General features: G+C 44.7%; 1 protein-coding gene across 1 annotated transcript in view; it reads right to left on the bottom strand.

Annotated features, from left to right (window-relative positions):
- Nucleotides 1-14,967, bottom strand: part of LOC124485582 (obscurin-like protein 1) — a 32,853-nt gene extending 17,886 nt beyond the window's left edge. Inside the window, exons 1-20 of the mRNA XM_047047276.1 lie at nt 14,421-14,967; nt 14,134-14,158; nt 11,904-13,031; nt 9,848-10,117; nt 9,396-9,656; nt 8,845-9,156; nt 8,392-8,658; nt 8,006-8,281; nt 7,520-7,795; nt 6,973-7,248; nt 6,390-6,665; nt 5,783-6,058; nt 5,313-5,588; nt 5,121-5,195; nt 3,490-4,497; nt 2,762-3,046; nt 2,179-2,454; nt 1,146-1,421; nt 792-872; nt 25-300 (exon numbers count right to left, since the gene is read on the bottom strand). Coding sequence (XP_046903232.1) covers nt 25-300; nt 792-872; nt 1,146-1,421; nt 2,179-2,454; nt 2,762-3,046; nt 3,490-4,497; nt 5,121-5,195; nt 5,313-5,588; nt 5,783-6,058; nt 6,390-6,665; nt 6,973-7,248; nt 7,520-7,795; nt 8,006-8,281; nt 8,392-8,658; nt 8,845-9,156; nt 9,396-9,656; nt 9,848-10,117; nt 11,904-12,918 — 6,058 coding nt within the window. The 5' untranslated portion in view covers nt 12,919-13,031; nt 14,134-14,158; nt 14,421-14,967. The remainder of the gene's footprint in view (nt 1-24; nt 301-791; nt 873-1,145; nt 1,422-2,178; nt 2,455-2,761; nt 3,047-3,489; nt 4,498-5,120; nt 5,196-5,312; nt 5,589-5,782; nt 6,059-6,389; nt 6,666-6,972; nt 7,249-7,519; nt 7,796-8,005; nt 8,282-8,391; nt 8,659-8,844; nt 9,157-9,395; nt 9,657-9,847; nt 10,118-11,903; nt 13,032-14,133; nt 14,159-14,420) is intronic.
- Between the last annotated feature and the right edge of the window lie 1,314 nt (nt 14,968-16,281).

Raw genomic sequence — 16,281 nt, 5'->3', positions numbered from 1 at the left:
CAAAACTCAAAATACTCAGATCACCTGCAACATCCACCTTGAATTCTATGCGGTCGTCTACAGCCTCACAGCAGTACAGTCCTGCGTGTCTGAACTCCGCCGATTCAATCCTCACTGCCCTCAACGGGCCTTCCGATCGGATGTCAAGTTCCCTCTCTGGAAGGAGTTTTACCCCGTCTTTCTGCCAGCAAACCTGTTCAGCAGGGTCTGATACCTCACATTGAAGTATAATTGGGCAGCCCGCTTCAACAAACTTGTTCCGTGCAATTTCTGGAAGTGCTGAAAATCTCAATGGAGGAGCTGAGGGTTTTTCAAAGAATTTACAGAATAGTTTCAGTGTGCAGTCAAGTTCTATAATTACATGTTCCATTTGAGCATTGAACATTGGAGTAAATGACTTAGTTACTTTTCAAACCATGCCAGTTTTTCCAAATTAATCGGTTAGCATCATAACGCAACATAGCAAGTATCATAAGAGTCAGATGTTTTAAAGAACTGTTAGGAGAAGGAAGGAGGGATAAGATTGAGACAAGTTTATCCTACATCCCACATGGGACATTCATCCAAGAACTATGACATGGTTGGGTGGGAGTGTTTAGAACAATCACCTTGAACCTGGAATGACATAACATCACTGGCAACACTACAGGAATACAGCCCCAAGTCAGTTTCTGCGTGATAAACAAGCCTTCTCACATTGGCTTTGTTTCTTACATCAAGGCCAGTTTTAGAAGACACGTCAACCTCATTTTGACACCAGGAAACCTGGGCAGAATAATCTGGCAACTCACATTGCAAGACAATGGAAGAGTCAACTCCAGTGGACTTGTATGTCTCCACTGACGGATCAGGCAAGATCTGTGGAAATGGGCCTAAAATGTAGGACGACGCAAGGAGAGAAAATAGTAAGGCATCGAAGAAAAATGGGTATACATCATTAAAACCACAGACTGTGGCTCAAACCTACTAAGAAGTCAAGTTTTAAACAGGTGTTAGTTAACTCATTTTCAAATCATGACTGACAACTAACAATTAAACCAAGAATCCAGAGACACAAAAAGATTGAAATCCAAATGGGTACACCAGAGAGGAGTTCATATTTGGGTAGTAAAATTCTGAGTATAAGTACGGTATATGCAAATCACCTTTGATGTCCACTTTGAAAGTGACGGTATCATCGGCGGTCAAACACTCATATATTCCACTGTGAGAGATTTCAGCAGACTGGACAACCAGTGTCCTTGTAAGACCGTCTGACCGGAGGTCTACTCCCCTCTGAGGGAGGAGCTTGGTCCCATCCTTGTACCAGTGGACCTGGGCAGTGGGGTCTGAGAGCTCACACTGCAGTACAAGAGGACCTCCTGCTGGGACGGACTTGGTCCTCTCAGCTTCTGGAGCAGCTGACAACCTCACAGGTGGAGCTATGGACGTCATTGACCGCAAACGGGTACTTTTACAAAGTTAATTGTTTCTACATTAATGTTATTCCATTTTAAAGAAATCTGATTTCACAAGACAAAGCTTAAATGACAAATATTTACAGACGAGATGGCAGATGTGACACAGTCACAAAGCATGAGTAGAAGAGCAGGAAGTGCAATGTGAAGTAGTGGGTTACCAAGAAGAGCTTTCAGATGGTTTGAGGAGGACATGTGTTAAACACAGCCATAGGAATGAACCTATGTGTGTAATAGATGTTGACATATTTACATGCAGGTGAATGGGTTGGCATATACGGTGTTCACCTTGCTTCAAACGTAAAAGTGTACATAAATCTTAGTTACCAAAATGAGTTACAGGCGGGAGCAAGTGTCTTCCTGGTCCTCCAAATCTTCAGTTTAACGGTTTGTACACAAGAGGAAAACAATCTCATTTTGGATATGAGATCTACGATTTTTTTTTTGAACGATTCAGCTTTGACTGAGCTGTTTTCACAGTTTAACTGCTTGGAATCTAAAGAAATCTATCATCAAGAAAAATCACAGGTAAAATAGCCATCCCATCAACATGAACTTGACACCTTGTGTATTGGGTTACTGCAAACAAGGGCAGTGGAAACATGTACTGCATGTCTTCTGTTAGGAGTCAGCCAGGACAACAAGACACCATCAGCCGTTAGTTGCCACTGCAGGACGGTTAATGTATCGTAATAGCGTCTGTAGATGGTGTGCACATCACCTTTTACTCCCACTGTAAATTGGACGGCGTCATCCAGTGTCTCACAACGGTACATTCCGGAATGGGACAGCTCTGCTGAGTGGATGCTCAGGGTTCTAATGGTTCCATCCGACAAGATGTCGACTCCGCTCTGAGGCAGGAGCGGGGCCCCGTCCTTAAACCAGGCCACTTCAGCAGTGGGGTCTGAGAGCTCACACTGAAGACACAGATGATTGCCAGCTTGGACGCTCTTTTCCTTGTCAGCTTCAGACATTGCTGTAAACTTCAAAGGTGGAGCTACAGGGTTTAACATGAAGAACATTCTGATTATTGAAAAACTTAATGGAATCACCTGAAATGAAACAGAAAATGTGTCTGCCGTTACTTTGGCAATGTTGCCCATGATGTGGTTTAACTGCAGAAGTAGCTATTAGTTTATAGGTAAACCCACTGTTGATACCAAAGACATGCATTTCAACAAGTCATATCAAACCTGTAGATTTGACAGCCACATGGGATTCTGATAACCTTTTTCCGAACATTATAATCAGTGACCATCACTAAGATGTTTAAAATTGAAGATCGGTCAAAATAACATTGTCACCTTTTACATCCACATGAAAATGCATGGTGTCATCTGTTGTCTTGCAGCTGTACACCCCTGCATGTGACATCATGGCCATATGGACACCCAATGTCCTGATGGCACCTTCTGATCGTATATCCTGCCCGGGCTGTTCATGCAGCTCTAGGCCTTCCCTGTACCAGGCGACTTGAGCATGAGGGTCAGATATCTCACAGCGTAGCACTATGGGACTGCCAGCTTCAATGGTCTGGTTCCTCTCAGCTTCACAAGGTGTTGTGATTCTTACGGGTGGAGCTGGAAGTGCTTAAGATGATATCAAGAGAGAATTACGACACTGTCAAGAAATATTGGATGAAACATAAATGAGGGCTCCAAGATTAGTCATGCCAACTCCTCTAAGCTATGTTACTATTTTGTCTGTTTATACTGTAATAACAACAGTTATGACATAGTACATACGATAAGTACTCAGATGGGGAGATTGGATTAGTTGTGTGTAAAATCTATCTGCTTAAGATAATGAGACTTTTATCTGGCATATCAACAATTCAATTATGAACCACGCAAGCTCAAAATATCAATAACAATAATTTTTTGTTTCAGTTTAGTGTAAGCTATATTGAATAAGTGGTACATGTGGATATTGTCAAATGTCAAAGTTTGCTTATTGCAATCTTCTGATTTACACAATGTCAACATTGTGCCCATCCATTTTCCTGTTTTAAAAAGCGAATTATTTAAATCACCTTCAACATCCACCATATATGCAATGACATCATCATCCAAGCGACAATCACATGCTGTCAGTTGACAGAGTGCTTCTGACTGGATATTTCCATTCCGTTTGACATCATATGGTTCATCTGATTGGACAGTTCCTGCCATACATTTGCAAGGCTCTTCTGATTGTACAGCTGCTGCCCGTATGGAGCAAAATACCTCCTCTGATTGGATAGTCCCTTTCTGGGTGGAGTTCTGGAGCTCGCTTGATGCAGGGGATGTTGGTATGGAGTGAAAAAGCTCATTTGATTGGACAGTTGATATCTCCATAGAGCAATAATTTCCCTCTGATTGGACTGTTGCTGTCTGCATGGAGGAACAGGGCTCCTCTGATTGGACAGATGCTGTCTGCATGGAGTTATAGAGTTCCTCTGATTGGACGAATGCTGTCTGCATGGAGGTACAGGGCTCCCCCGATTGGACAGATGCTGTCTGCATGGAGGTACAGGGCTCCCCCGATTGGACAGATGCTGTCTGCATGGAGGAACAGGGCTCCTCTGATTGGACAGATGCTGTCTGCATGGAGGAACAGGGCTCCTCTGATTGGACAGATGCTGTCTGCATGGAGTTATAGAGTTCCTCTGATTGGACAGATGCTGTCTGCATGGAGGAACAGGGCTCCTCTGATTGGACAGATGCTGTCTGCATGGAGTTATAGAGTTCCTCTGATTGGACGAATGCTGTCTGCATGGATTTGTAAAGCTTTTCCGATTGGATGGTAGATGTCTGGACAGACTGAAATGGCTCTTCTGATTGAGACACAGTAGAATGTGTGGACTGGTAGAATCCCCTTGATTGGACAGTTGATGCCTGCATCGTGTGCTCATCTGATTGGTGTGGGGAATGTAATGCATGTCGTTCACGAAGTTCGATGTCTGGATTGAAGGCCTCAGATGGATCTTGCAAGGGACAGCCATCTTCTAACCATGTGCTCTTCTCAGAGTCCTGGCCAGCTGAGAGACACACTGGTGCAGCTATAAGCATTGTGGTGTACAAGGAGAAAGGTTTTCAATGGTTGTTCTTTCCCCCCAATTAAAAGCTCTTTAATAAAAGGTACTGTACATCATTTTGTGTTAGGTATGGAGGAGTTATGTGAAAATCCATTGCAAAGACAAACACTTAAGATGGGCGACCAACACTGGTCTAAATATCAAACCTGTAATATGAATACTGTGCTTTTTTTCATTTGTGAGAAGAGTTCATTGTCATTGCAATAGTGAAAGATGTGGGACAGCAGAGATAATGGAAGGGTCTGATGATGAACAAGACAAAAGATGGGCTTCAAGAATAGAAAGCTGCTGTTGTTCTGATTGGCTCAGTTAAGAATAAAGACTCGGACATCACAAACACAACATGGAGGTTAGTGCGAAGGAAGTCAGCCGCTAACAAACAAATCAAATGTTTCATTAAAAGGCAAAACATAGCAGGAAATGAGATGAAGTCAGCAATGATAACGATCATTGAAAAGCGTAATTTTTTTACAACTGTTTATCTGCCTTAAAGAAGTGACGGATGATAAAACACCACCGTTGTTAGTGGCGCGTATGTTCTTGGTTATGGAGATGGAGTATGCTAATGTTTAAATAGTTTGTGTCACCTTTGATATCCATAGTGCATTGGGCAGACCCATCAGATATCTCACAACTGTCATCTCCAGAGTGAGACAGCTCTGCTGTTTGGACAAAGCCACAGAGAAAACAATGAGCTGGGTGACACAGCCTCTACCATGTTACTAAATGCTTCTGTCTGATTCTGAAGTGAGTGGATACAGGAGTATGTGGAACACCACCTTTGATGTCCACATTTAACTGGCAGGTCTCGCCAGCTGTTTGGCAGTCAAACCTCCCCCCACAGGGTAAGCTATAAGGATGGAGCGTAGTCCGTGTGCTGCCGTCTGATTGCTCTTTCTCAAGTCCACTTTGGGGGTAGATCTGTGTTCCATCTTTGTACCAGCAGGCCTTGACAATCGGATCAGAGATCTCAAATTGTCGTACAATTGAGCAGCCTGCTTCTATGGACTTGGTCAAATCAGCTTCGGGACCAACCACAAATGTCTTAGGTGGAGCTACAGGTGACCGTTGGGAGGACAATGTAGTGTGAATTATTCTGAGTGCTTAAAATGGCTTACAAGAGGCAGGATACTAAATAAAGCATCTAGCATTAGCTGTGTAAAGACAGAACATGTAAGAACACTCCAGCAGCTACAAGAAGAGAGTTAGTAGCAACCGAAACTAATAACAAACATTTGACAGAAATCACCTTGGTTTTGTACAATTAACTTGGCGACATCATCCGCAGTCGCACAATAATATGCCCCAGAGTTGGAAGGGTGTGCGGGTTCGATAACCAGGGCCCTCTTGATGCCTCCCAAATCGAAGCCAGGTTCAGTTTCAGAGTGGTTCTGTGCTTCGTCCTTTTGGAGTGACCCCTGGGGTACAGGGTCTGAGATCTCACAGGGTAGTTCAATGGGGCAGATTCCTTCAAGCGACTGGCTCTTCACAACCTCAGGTTCTGGTGACAGTGTCACTGCTGGAGCTAAAGATGATGATCCGTATTACAATTGTGGAATAGTTATGGGGGAAGGAGGGTGCTCACTACAGTTTACCCAAACTAACTAATCTGTGATTTCTCAGACCATTGTCAAAGAGGTAAACCCATACATTCAAACAGTACATACTGTACAGCGACAGATAGATAGCTTTCACACTTTTAGTGAGGAAAGTTAAAGGCATTTCAAAGCAAGTTCACAAAAACTCAAGTTTGAGACAGACAGCACTAGTAGCCACACATGTTACATGTGTCAAATCTCTGGAAAAGCACTAGTGGTAGTTTTGTTTGAATTCTGTACCAAAAAGCCACAAATCACCTTTGATTTCCACTGTGAACTGGACGGTATCATCAGAAGTCTCACAGCTATACAGGCCTGAGTGAAAGAGCTCTGCCGATTTGACAATAAGTCTCTTCACAGTGCCGTCAGACTGAATGTCCAGTCCAGTTTGTGGAGGGATGTTTTCCCCATTCTTGTACCAGACGACCGGGGCAGTGGGGTCTGTAACCTGGCATTGTAGCTCAAAGCAGTCGCCTGCATCTACAAACTTAGTCCTCTCAGCTTCAAACATAGCTGTGAACTTCATGGGTATGGCTAGCAATAAGGATGCAAAACAGACTCAATGTTGAAAAAATATGTTTTTCAATTATAACTTTAAAAACAAATATATACAATTCCTAGCTTTGATTACTATCATTTGAATAGATGTTTTGTAATGCCAACAAACTTTTGCTACACACCACAAAATTGCAAACCCATACAGCAAAGAATTTTAAGCACTTCAAAGACTCACAAAACTGAACACAAAAACAGCAGGGATTATTAGTCACTCTTAACAGACAGACAGAAGGAGGGTTAAATCTCACATTACATACAACAAAAGCAGAAAGGGTAAAATCACCTTGGATCTCCACACGGAACTCCACAGAATCATCTTCTGAGATACAACTGTACGTTCCAGAGTGCGACGGCTCTGCTGATTGGAGAACAAAGGTCCTCACATTGTCTTCTGATTGGATGTCTATTCCAGAGTTTGAAAAGAGCTGTGTTCCATCCTTGTACCAGCCGACTTGAGCTGTAGGGTCAGAGAGCGTGCAGTGCAGCACGACAGGACAGCCTGCCTCTACAGACTTGACCTTCTCAGCTTCTGGAAGTGCTGAGAATCCCACAGGCGGAGCTACAGATATGTTTAAGTGTGTTTTAAGGTCAGTTTGGCTACATTATGGCTATGCTAAAGCAGTTCAACCATATCAGTGTAAAAAGACCGATCAAGATTCAAGTTCAAACATTAAACAAGTTTTGTATCATAAGAGGAGGAAATAAAAAGCTTATTTGTTATCGAGCAACAAGATAAAAAGCAACAGACACACACTCAAGGTTGGATGTTAATAGCTTTTCTAAGAGGGAGTATGTTAATTTCATATAGCCAAAAAAAACCTTTCAGTCACCTTTAACATCCACATTGAACTGGATGGCATCACCCTTTGTCTTGCAGCTGTATGACCCAGCATGGAATAATTCTGCAGACTGGACAATCAGTGTCCTTGTAAGACCGTCTGACCGGAGGTCTACTCCCCTCTGAGGGAGGAGCTTGGTCCCATCCTTGTACCAGTGGACCTGGGCAGTGGGGTCTGAGAGCTCACACTGCAGTACAAGAGGACCTCCTGCTGGGACGGACTTGGTCCTCTCAGCTTCTGGAGCAGCTGAGAACCTCACAGGTGGAGCTACAGGTGTTCAGATATGATGATGATTCATTATGTCTGAGTATGGATTGTTTTACGGCTCTGTTGTATGCTTGTAAAATGTTCTTACGTCAAATGTGATCAAATATATACATACTTAGACTGAAAGCAGGTCAGAGGGGTTTAAGAGGAAGAGTGTTAGTAACCTTGACAGAAATTAGATGAGTTCAACATGAACCACTTGTCACTCACCCTCAACTTCCACATTGAATCTGATGACATCGTCGATGGCATCACAGCAATACACTCCCGAGTGAGAGAACTCTGCTGATTGGATGACGATCCTCCTCATGGTGCCCTCTGATTGGATGTGAAGCCCTTCCTCTGTTTGTAACTCCACCCCATTCTTGTACCAGTGTACTGGGACAGCTGGGTCTGAGAGCTCGCAGTAGAGCACAATTGGGTTGCCGAGTTCGACAAATTTATTACGATCCATCTCTGACAGTGGTGTGAACTTCACTAAAGGAGCTGCAAATGTCATAAAAAGAGCAATTTTTTTGTAACACAAACTTTTCAAACTCAAATTAAGACATCGATTTTTTGACATCTCTATTTAAAAACAAACAATTCAAGCGTACCTTGAATGTACAGGGCAGCTGAATCTCGAATCCCGTAGGCTATGAACGTGATCTCAGCCCCATTTTCTGTGTCTCGTACCACTCTGATGCGAAGAGACTGGTGCGTCCGAGAGCGTCTCGTGGAGAAGCGCTCGTCCTCCTGAACCTGAGTGCCGTTCAAGAACCAAGTCCCAATAACTGAGGCAGACAGCTCGATGGAGAAACAGGCATCCTGCCCTTCTGGCACCAACGCATCCTGGAGAGGGGCTTGTATCCTGGCAACAGGCACTGAAATACAAAATACAGAACGCTCCTGTGTCATTTTTTATCCCCCCAAAATGGTGTGACGTTCATGTGTTCGTGTATATTCAGAAAACACTGCATTTGCCCAGATACTTGAGAATGCAGAGCCCCAAATACTTTTTCATGGCCCTCTTACCCCACACACAAAACATTTCCACAAACGTTTCTCACCCAAGTGGACGGTTCTTGGGAACTCCACGTTGGGGCTTCGGCCGTACTTGTTGACGCTGCAGATACGGAAGCGATAGTCGGCCTCACAGGGAACGCTGTCGCCGAGGATCTCCACCGACGTGGCGGAGTCCGTGGTCAGGCACTGCAGCCACTCCTGGGATCCGGTGCCCACCTCCTGCCTCTCCAACACGTAGCCTGAGGGAGGGTTTTTCTTGGAGTCCTGAGCAGGAACCCAGGAGAGCAGAGCAGCGTTGGCCCTCTCCGTGTTCATCTGCACCCCCACGGGACAGCTGGGGGGGCAGTGCCTAGCAGCTGGGAGCAGGAGAAATACAGGAATTATTGGGTTAATAGACACGGTTTTCGGATAGACATTAATTTAATCTTAATGTGTTGGATTACAGTTCATTTGGAGGGGGAATTGTATAGCATATTCACAATTGAATCATAATGTATTATACCACATTATAGTATACATCCCTCTTGACAGGGGACCATCTGTAAAATTCTGCCCTCAAAGATAATATGGACACATGAACAGAATGAGCCCTCACCTTTTACTCTGAGCTGAGAAGACGTCTTGGATCTGCCCACAAAGAAGGTGACAAGGCCAGAGTCCTGGGGGGTGGTGTTGACAAACACCAGGATGTGAGTTCTACCAAACGACTTCAGGATGGTCTGGTGTGTTTCTCGCAGCTCTGTGCCTTCCTTGTACCAGTGGATGTCCATCTCCTCTTCCTCCACCTCGACGCAGAACGCAGCATTCTCCCCCTCCAGAACATCCACTTTTCGTGGAAGTTTGCGCATGATTGTGCCTTGAAAGAAACGTAGTTGAAGTGGACTTTGAATTCAAGCTGTGCTGTAGAATAGAGTTGAAGTCTGGTAATAAAATCCATATATTCACATCCCATATATAAGTACATACATTCATACCCTTATCCTGGTATGTTCCACAACACCATCACACCTCACCATGGGAAATGCAAGGCCCAACCACACACCTCACCTTTAACGGCGACCTCTGCAATGCTCCTCCCTCCATCAGGCATCTCACAGAGATAAATCCCATCATCATCCACTCCGATGTCTCTGATGGTGAGTCGCCGTTTGGTTCCCCACTCCTCCATGCCGTACTTGGCCCCCGGCTGCAGACGCCTGTCCTCCAGGTACCAGGTGATGGGGACCGAGTCCTCGGGAACCTCACACTCCAGGACCGCCAGGTCACGCTCCCACACCTCCAGATCGATGAGGGGCTGTTTGAACCGCACAGGCGGCTCTTAGGACAGGAAGTAGGAAGAATATTATCATATTATTATTATTATTCAAGGTGTAAATGACAACTTTGTCTTAGAAAGTGTTTGGTTGACAAGCTTACTGCCTTCATTTGAAAAAAAGCTATTTTTTGTAGTAGATTTAAATACCAGTCCAAACTCACAGAAAGTTTTAAATCCTGTGGTTAACATTTTCATTAATACATTATACAATTTTGTTGCCTCCTCAGATTGCATTCGGGAACCAAATGCTGTAATGTCTGCTTAAGTGAATAGTCACCAGGGGTTGTGTAAACATTGTGTGTGAATTTCTAAAAATAAATGACAACAGCACTTGATCTAGGTCCTTGGTATTAAATAATGTTAAAATCTGTGAATTGTAATATATTTCATAGTAAATACCAGTGAAGAAAACAAGATGAGCAGGTTTGCTTGAGACACGTAGCTTCATTTAGTTAAGGTATGGTAAGATCATTAACACATGGAGCGTTAGATAGGAAATAAACTGTTTGTAACCGACACCATCGACCGCTACCAGACAGTTGTAAAAGAAAGAATCTCAACTGCACTTAGGAGCCTCTGTGTATTTAGCTTATCATGGTCTTATCTCACGTAACCTTAAAATATTTTTGATTTTTTTTTTCTCGAGGACAAAAACAGCTTTTCAAACTTTCCCCCCCCCAAAATTACAAATTCAAATCAAGGTGATAACTGTAACTCAACTTGTACATTGTACACTTTCCAGACTTCTCTAATACAGGTCAGTAAAGGTCTGTCAATTTGGACTTTTACTGTGGGCCATGTGCGAAACATGATCCCGTCTCGAGAGACTTCGATCACATGGGCTGCCCTCAGACCTTTCACAAGCTAAGTGACTTTACAGACATCGTTCTGCAGTTGGAAGCTTAGCTTGGTCAGGGACTTAGAAATCCATCCGGTAAAGTTTCAGATGATTGAGACATGATTAACCCTTGAGTGGATCAGGGATTGATTTACAGTGGGAGGTGGCAAAGAATTTGGTGACTGAGAGCACTGGATGCATGCTGCTAATTGGCTTGTTAGCATATTGATTTAGCAGCAGCCTACTGAAAATTCTTTATAAAGCTTAATGTTTGGTTCTTTGGCAATATAAATAACATTTTGGTGATTGACAAGGACATATTAACTTAGCGTAAGATATGATTTCTGATATGCCACATAAAACTTAGCCTGGTCCTAACCAGATTCTCATACATTTCATTTGTACAGAGAGTCTGGGATCGCTCCATTGACAAGCGTTAACTTCCTTGAAGTCGGGTACTCTGTTGAAGTTTAAAACTTTTGGATCTGCCGAGAGCCACTCTGGATCTGCCATAACCAATCGCTAGCGTTCGCCTTAGCCAACTCTTTCACCACTAACGGAGCGAGCTGGAAAATCAAACTTTTCCCGAACCCCGTGGGGAGAGGGGCCACAACATCATGGACACCAACAAAACTCAGCAAAGATTGTTCTTGCTCCGGAGCTAACTTCTGGATATTTGGCAGTGTTGCCACAACGGACCAAATAGCTTCGCTCGCCCCTTTCTCTGCCGCCATTACTGAACTACAACTCAAACTAGGGCGCAACTTCAACGTCATCATTCTCAGCCACTCCCTCTGTTCGCTGATTGGACGGCCAAAAATATTTCTGGCAAAAAACGATTAATATACCGAAATCCCAGACCTAGTACAGAAGCAATATGAAAATTGAGCGGAAGTACGTAGGAAGGCAGAACCAGGCTACATAAGACTCACATCTGACATGTAACTTACCTTTCACAGATAAGTGTACAGCACTGAGAGTCTTTCCTGCAGTGTTCGAAGCAGCACAAACATAAACTCCATTGTCCTTTTGCTTACAGTAGAGAACTTTTAGTGTGAAGTATCCCTCCCTGTCCTCATACAACAGATAGCGTCTTCCAGACAAGATCAGCCTGCCGTCTTTCCTCCAGATAATCTCCGGTTTGGGCTTCCCCGTCACAAAACAACGGAATTTGGCATGCTTTCCTTCTGTCACGGCAAACATTTTAACTTTGGCTGCGGTGGTTACGGTGTCCTCCCTGAGGCGAGTGGCTACCTGCCTGCTGCTCCTCTGTTTGGCCTGGTGGGCCTTCCAGTGACCGTTGGTGTAACCGTTCCTGTTCCCTTCCTCCTCGTGACTGGGGCCGGCGTCAACAAGCAGCACCGCCCCGGCCAACCCCTCGCCATACTCATTCCTGGCCTTGCAGGTGTACACTCCTCCGTCTGGTGCACGAGTCTTGAAAATCTTTAACTGAAACCAACCGCCGTCCTGGTACCCCACGCTGAAGTGCGTGCTTTCGAAGATCTCGTTGAGTTTCCTTCCGTCCTTCTCCCAGACCACCTCGGGGCGAGGGTTGCCCCACAGCTTGCAGGAGAACACTGCGTCCTCGCCCCGGCCCACACGCGTGGAGAGGGGCTTGATGAGGAAGCGAGGCTTGTTCTCCTCGCGCAGCTCCATCTCCTGGGCCTCACCCTCCACCTTCAAGGTGGCCGCAGCGTATGTCTCCCCAATGCTGTTCTTGGCCTTGCAGATGTACTGGCCGCTGTCCTCCACGGTCACTGCAGAGATGATGAGGTTGTACACGTTCCCATCCTCAAAGACACGGTATCGGCCCTCAGGGTCGATCTTTTCATTGTTGCGTTCCCAGACTACCGCCGGTCTGGGATCGCCTCCGATCTGACACTTCAGCATGGCGTCCGTGCTGCTCTGCACCATCACAGGGCGTGGGTACGCCAAGAAGCGCGGAGCACCCCCAAACACATCCATCTCTGCTCGCAGGCCAGCCTCACCTCACCCCAGGAAGACAACAGGCATGCAGTCCCTCTCTCCCGCTCGACCTCACTGGTGCAGAGCTGTCCTCTTCTTCACTGTACAAGGTTCTAGAAAAACACACAGACATCATCAGAGGAGGCTTCCTGTTTTGGACATCAGAATTAATATGTGACGGTTGACAGTGCCACATTAGGGTCTTTAGTGTCTGGGAAAAAAGACATACATTTACGCACAATTACAACAATTCTGTTCTGTTTGGATTCATTATCAACTCAAACCCCGAAGGATGTGTGTGATAGTAGGATCTGTGGGAAGGAGTGCCCAGCACCTATCTCCACAGCAGCCACAACACACAGCCAGAACAGCTGGTGCTGTATTTCAATGGGAAAGTGCTTAATATAGTACAACCTAAATAAAGACCTGCAAGAGGGCATGTGTCAGGTATCACAAAGCTCACCCTGGAACCCGCGTGCTCACACAAACACATCTAACTCTCAGTCGCACAGCTAAGGGACCTCCATGTCAGAATATGCCAAGCCTCCCTCACTCTGTATTGGCAGGCCTATTAAATAATTCACTGTCAAAGTTAAAAGTGGTTTTCCATGTCATTTCCCCATAGTAGTGCTCCTCGCTTATCCCTTCTAGTCCTGATTTATCCTCTCCTCACGTCATTGAACAGTGTGTTGCTCTCAATATAATACATTCTCATTTTATGGTTGACTTCTCAGGTTTGGCTGCAGCAGCTGGAGGTGTGCTGTGAGAGATGTTTGTGATTACCAGGAACCATCTATCTATCAGAAGGTAATGTGCTCCTGGAGAGAACCCAGACACATACATGGGTCTTCTGGTGGAAGTGGATCTGGAGCTAGCATAATTCCACACCCTGCTAGATGTCCATAACCTCTTTCTTCCATAAGGAGGCGTGTATTTTTGTGTCACTCCTCTTTCACAACTACACTAATGCAGAACCCGTCCCTCTGACATATGTAATAATAGAGTGGCTAGACATCAGCATGCCTGTAACACTATGTTCATACTTTGTTTTCCTGCGAATAACATGTTTGCAAGTTCTGTGTTTCATGTAGAACTAAAATAAAAAAAACAAAGGTTTTGGTATTTGGAGACCAATTGACAACTGTTTAGTTTATTTTTACATATAAAAAAGTGTTTTAGTCAGATAAAGCTGTAAGGACATGATATCTTCCTTACCTTAATGTGAAGATGGTCAAGTGGTCTATATCAGAAAAAGAGTTTAAATATTAGCCTCCCTTGGGACAGCACCGAAAAAAGAGTTACAACATTAGTGGTGACCATGGCTCCATTAGTCTTCACAACACATTTAATTAAATCCTTGAGTACAAAGCGTTGAAAGTGGTTTAATTATTCCCACCGGAGGTTTAAGAGAGCAGATTAACCCCTGAGTTTAGTTGTCTAGTTTAATTGGAATGACCCCTGCCCCCAGTAGGGCTGCTTTGCGTACCCCTCACATGACCTACCTCTCTTCAGCGCCCAGGAGCAACCGTCAACAGACATTCCTCTCTGGCACTCTCCCTTTGAGCCGCGAAGGCAAACTCAGCAGTCCAAACTGGCTGAGTAACCTCACACACAGATCGACTCTTTAAAAATGTCCAACCGGAATCCAGAATCTTCTCAAACGCTAACCGAGTTTGCTATCTATCCATCTTGTCAGACGGCTACTGGTCACATCCAAGAACCAAAGATAGCGGGATTTCTTTTCAGTCAGCTCAACTCGAGAGCAGTCTCCTGATCTGTGTGGCAGCCCTGAGACACCCTGAGTGTCATTGTTCATGGAGGACCGTTAAATGCTTTTGCAGCTGCTGCTGTCCCCTAAAAATACCGGCTGCCTCGATGACAGCAGTGAAGATAAGTCGGGTGCTTCCATTCACTTGCTAGGATGGGCTAAAGATAGATTTAGATGGCCGCTCCGGACACTCGACTTGAGACCTTGCAATAAAAGCTAAGGAGAAGGGCAGCTTTTTGGGCACTGAAAATGCATAAGGCCCGTTCATATGATCAGCGTGGTCCTCTGATAGTTTGCCAGGGTTACGTCTACAGGAGTTGGAAAAGGATTAATAATAATCACCAGCCTAAACAGCATCAGTAGATGGATGCCAATATGGCAGGCATCCACAATAAATTGAGGTTCTCATCGGCTGGCCACTGTGTGCTTAACAGATTAAGTTCATTTCTAAGCGACTTGATCCAGGGACATGTTAGTGGAGTGAAGCCAGGAGAGGACCCCAACTCACCTGTTACAGAGTCAAGTTCAAGGCCACACAAGTTTTATGGGAGCAGAATTCATATCAGGACTGAAAAGGCACATCGAAAGCATGTTTCAGGTAGAATATTAGAACTCAAAGTTTATCAGAAACTGATGCACAGTACTGTAGGGGATTTGAACGTGCAACCTCTAAATCCTTATGCCATCCCTCCACCCTTGTTATACTGTTCATTAAGAATGTTAACTGAAGGCATTCTGAATGATTGAAAACATACTGTACACAATCCAGTGATAATTAGCTGTTCGGTTCAGAGATAAATTAAAGAAGCTTCCACAGTCTTTCTGTAAAGTACAGCTTTTCAATGTCTTCTTGCCTTTCCATTGCAGTTGTATTTCTGTACACATGGTCCCTTGACACGATGCCGTAACACAGAGTCATACATGTTTGCAGTGTGATGGCTTGATCACCACATCCATCACAGTGCTCGGCATCATGGTAAAACAGCAGCATGTGGTTTCAAGCTGCCTGCCCAGCTCTGTAGATGCTGAGATCCAGTGACTGAGGACAATTCCTTATCGATCACAGTATTCAGTTTGGGGTTGGCTAGCGTGTGCATGGCGTGGGCTTTGCGCTGTACGTTTGTGGTGTGGTGGTGAGCTGCAGACTGAGCAGAGTGCTCTCAGCTGTTTAGTGGCTCATGTCTCACACTCCCTCCTCTCTGATTTCAGCTGTTGGAGGTAATCTGATCTAACTCATACCTCAAGATGGCTATCTGGTTATGAAGCACTTGGTGCTAGCTAGCTCCCCAGCTACAAACATGGGGGTTAGCTACACTTTTGGAGACTTTTACACCCCATGGGTGCTGGAGATTATGTCATCAAAGAAGGACGGTCCTCATGGCAACTGTGGAGTACCTGATAGATACACACTCATTAGTACCTAATTGGTCTTTTTTTGCCCTTGAAATTGCTGAATACATTTACACAACATTGATTTACTGTCCTTCATACAACTAATCCCTCCTGTTATGGTGTTAAATAAGTAGCTAGGTCATAATAATGCCCATTCAGACAAGATACAAACGAAATAAGACTTAAACCTTAACACACATTAA

The sequence above is a fragment of the Hypomesus transpacificus genome, chromosome 23 (genome assembly GCF_021917145.1).
Source record: "Hypomesus transpacificus isolate Combined female chromosome 23, fHypTra1, whole genome shotgun sequence".
Taxonomy (NCBI): domain Eukaryota; kingdom Metazoa; phylum Chordata; class Actinopteri; order Osmeriformes; family Osmeridae; genus Hypomesus; species Hypomesus transpacificus.
Note: the sequence above shows the minus strand (reverse complement) of the source record. Positions and strands in the feature narration are given on the sequence as shown.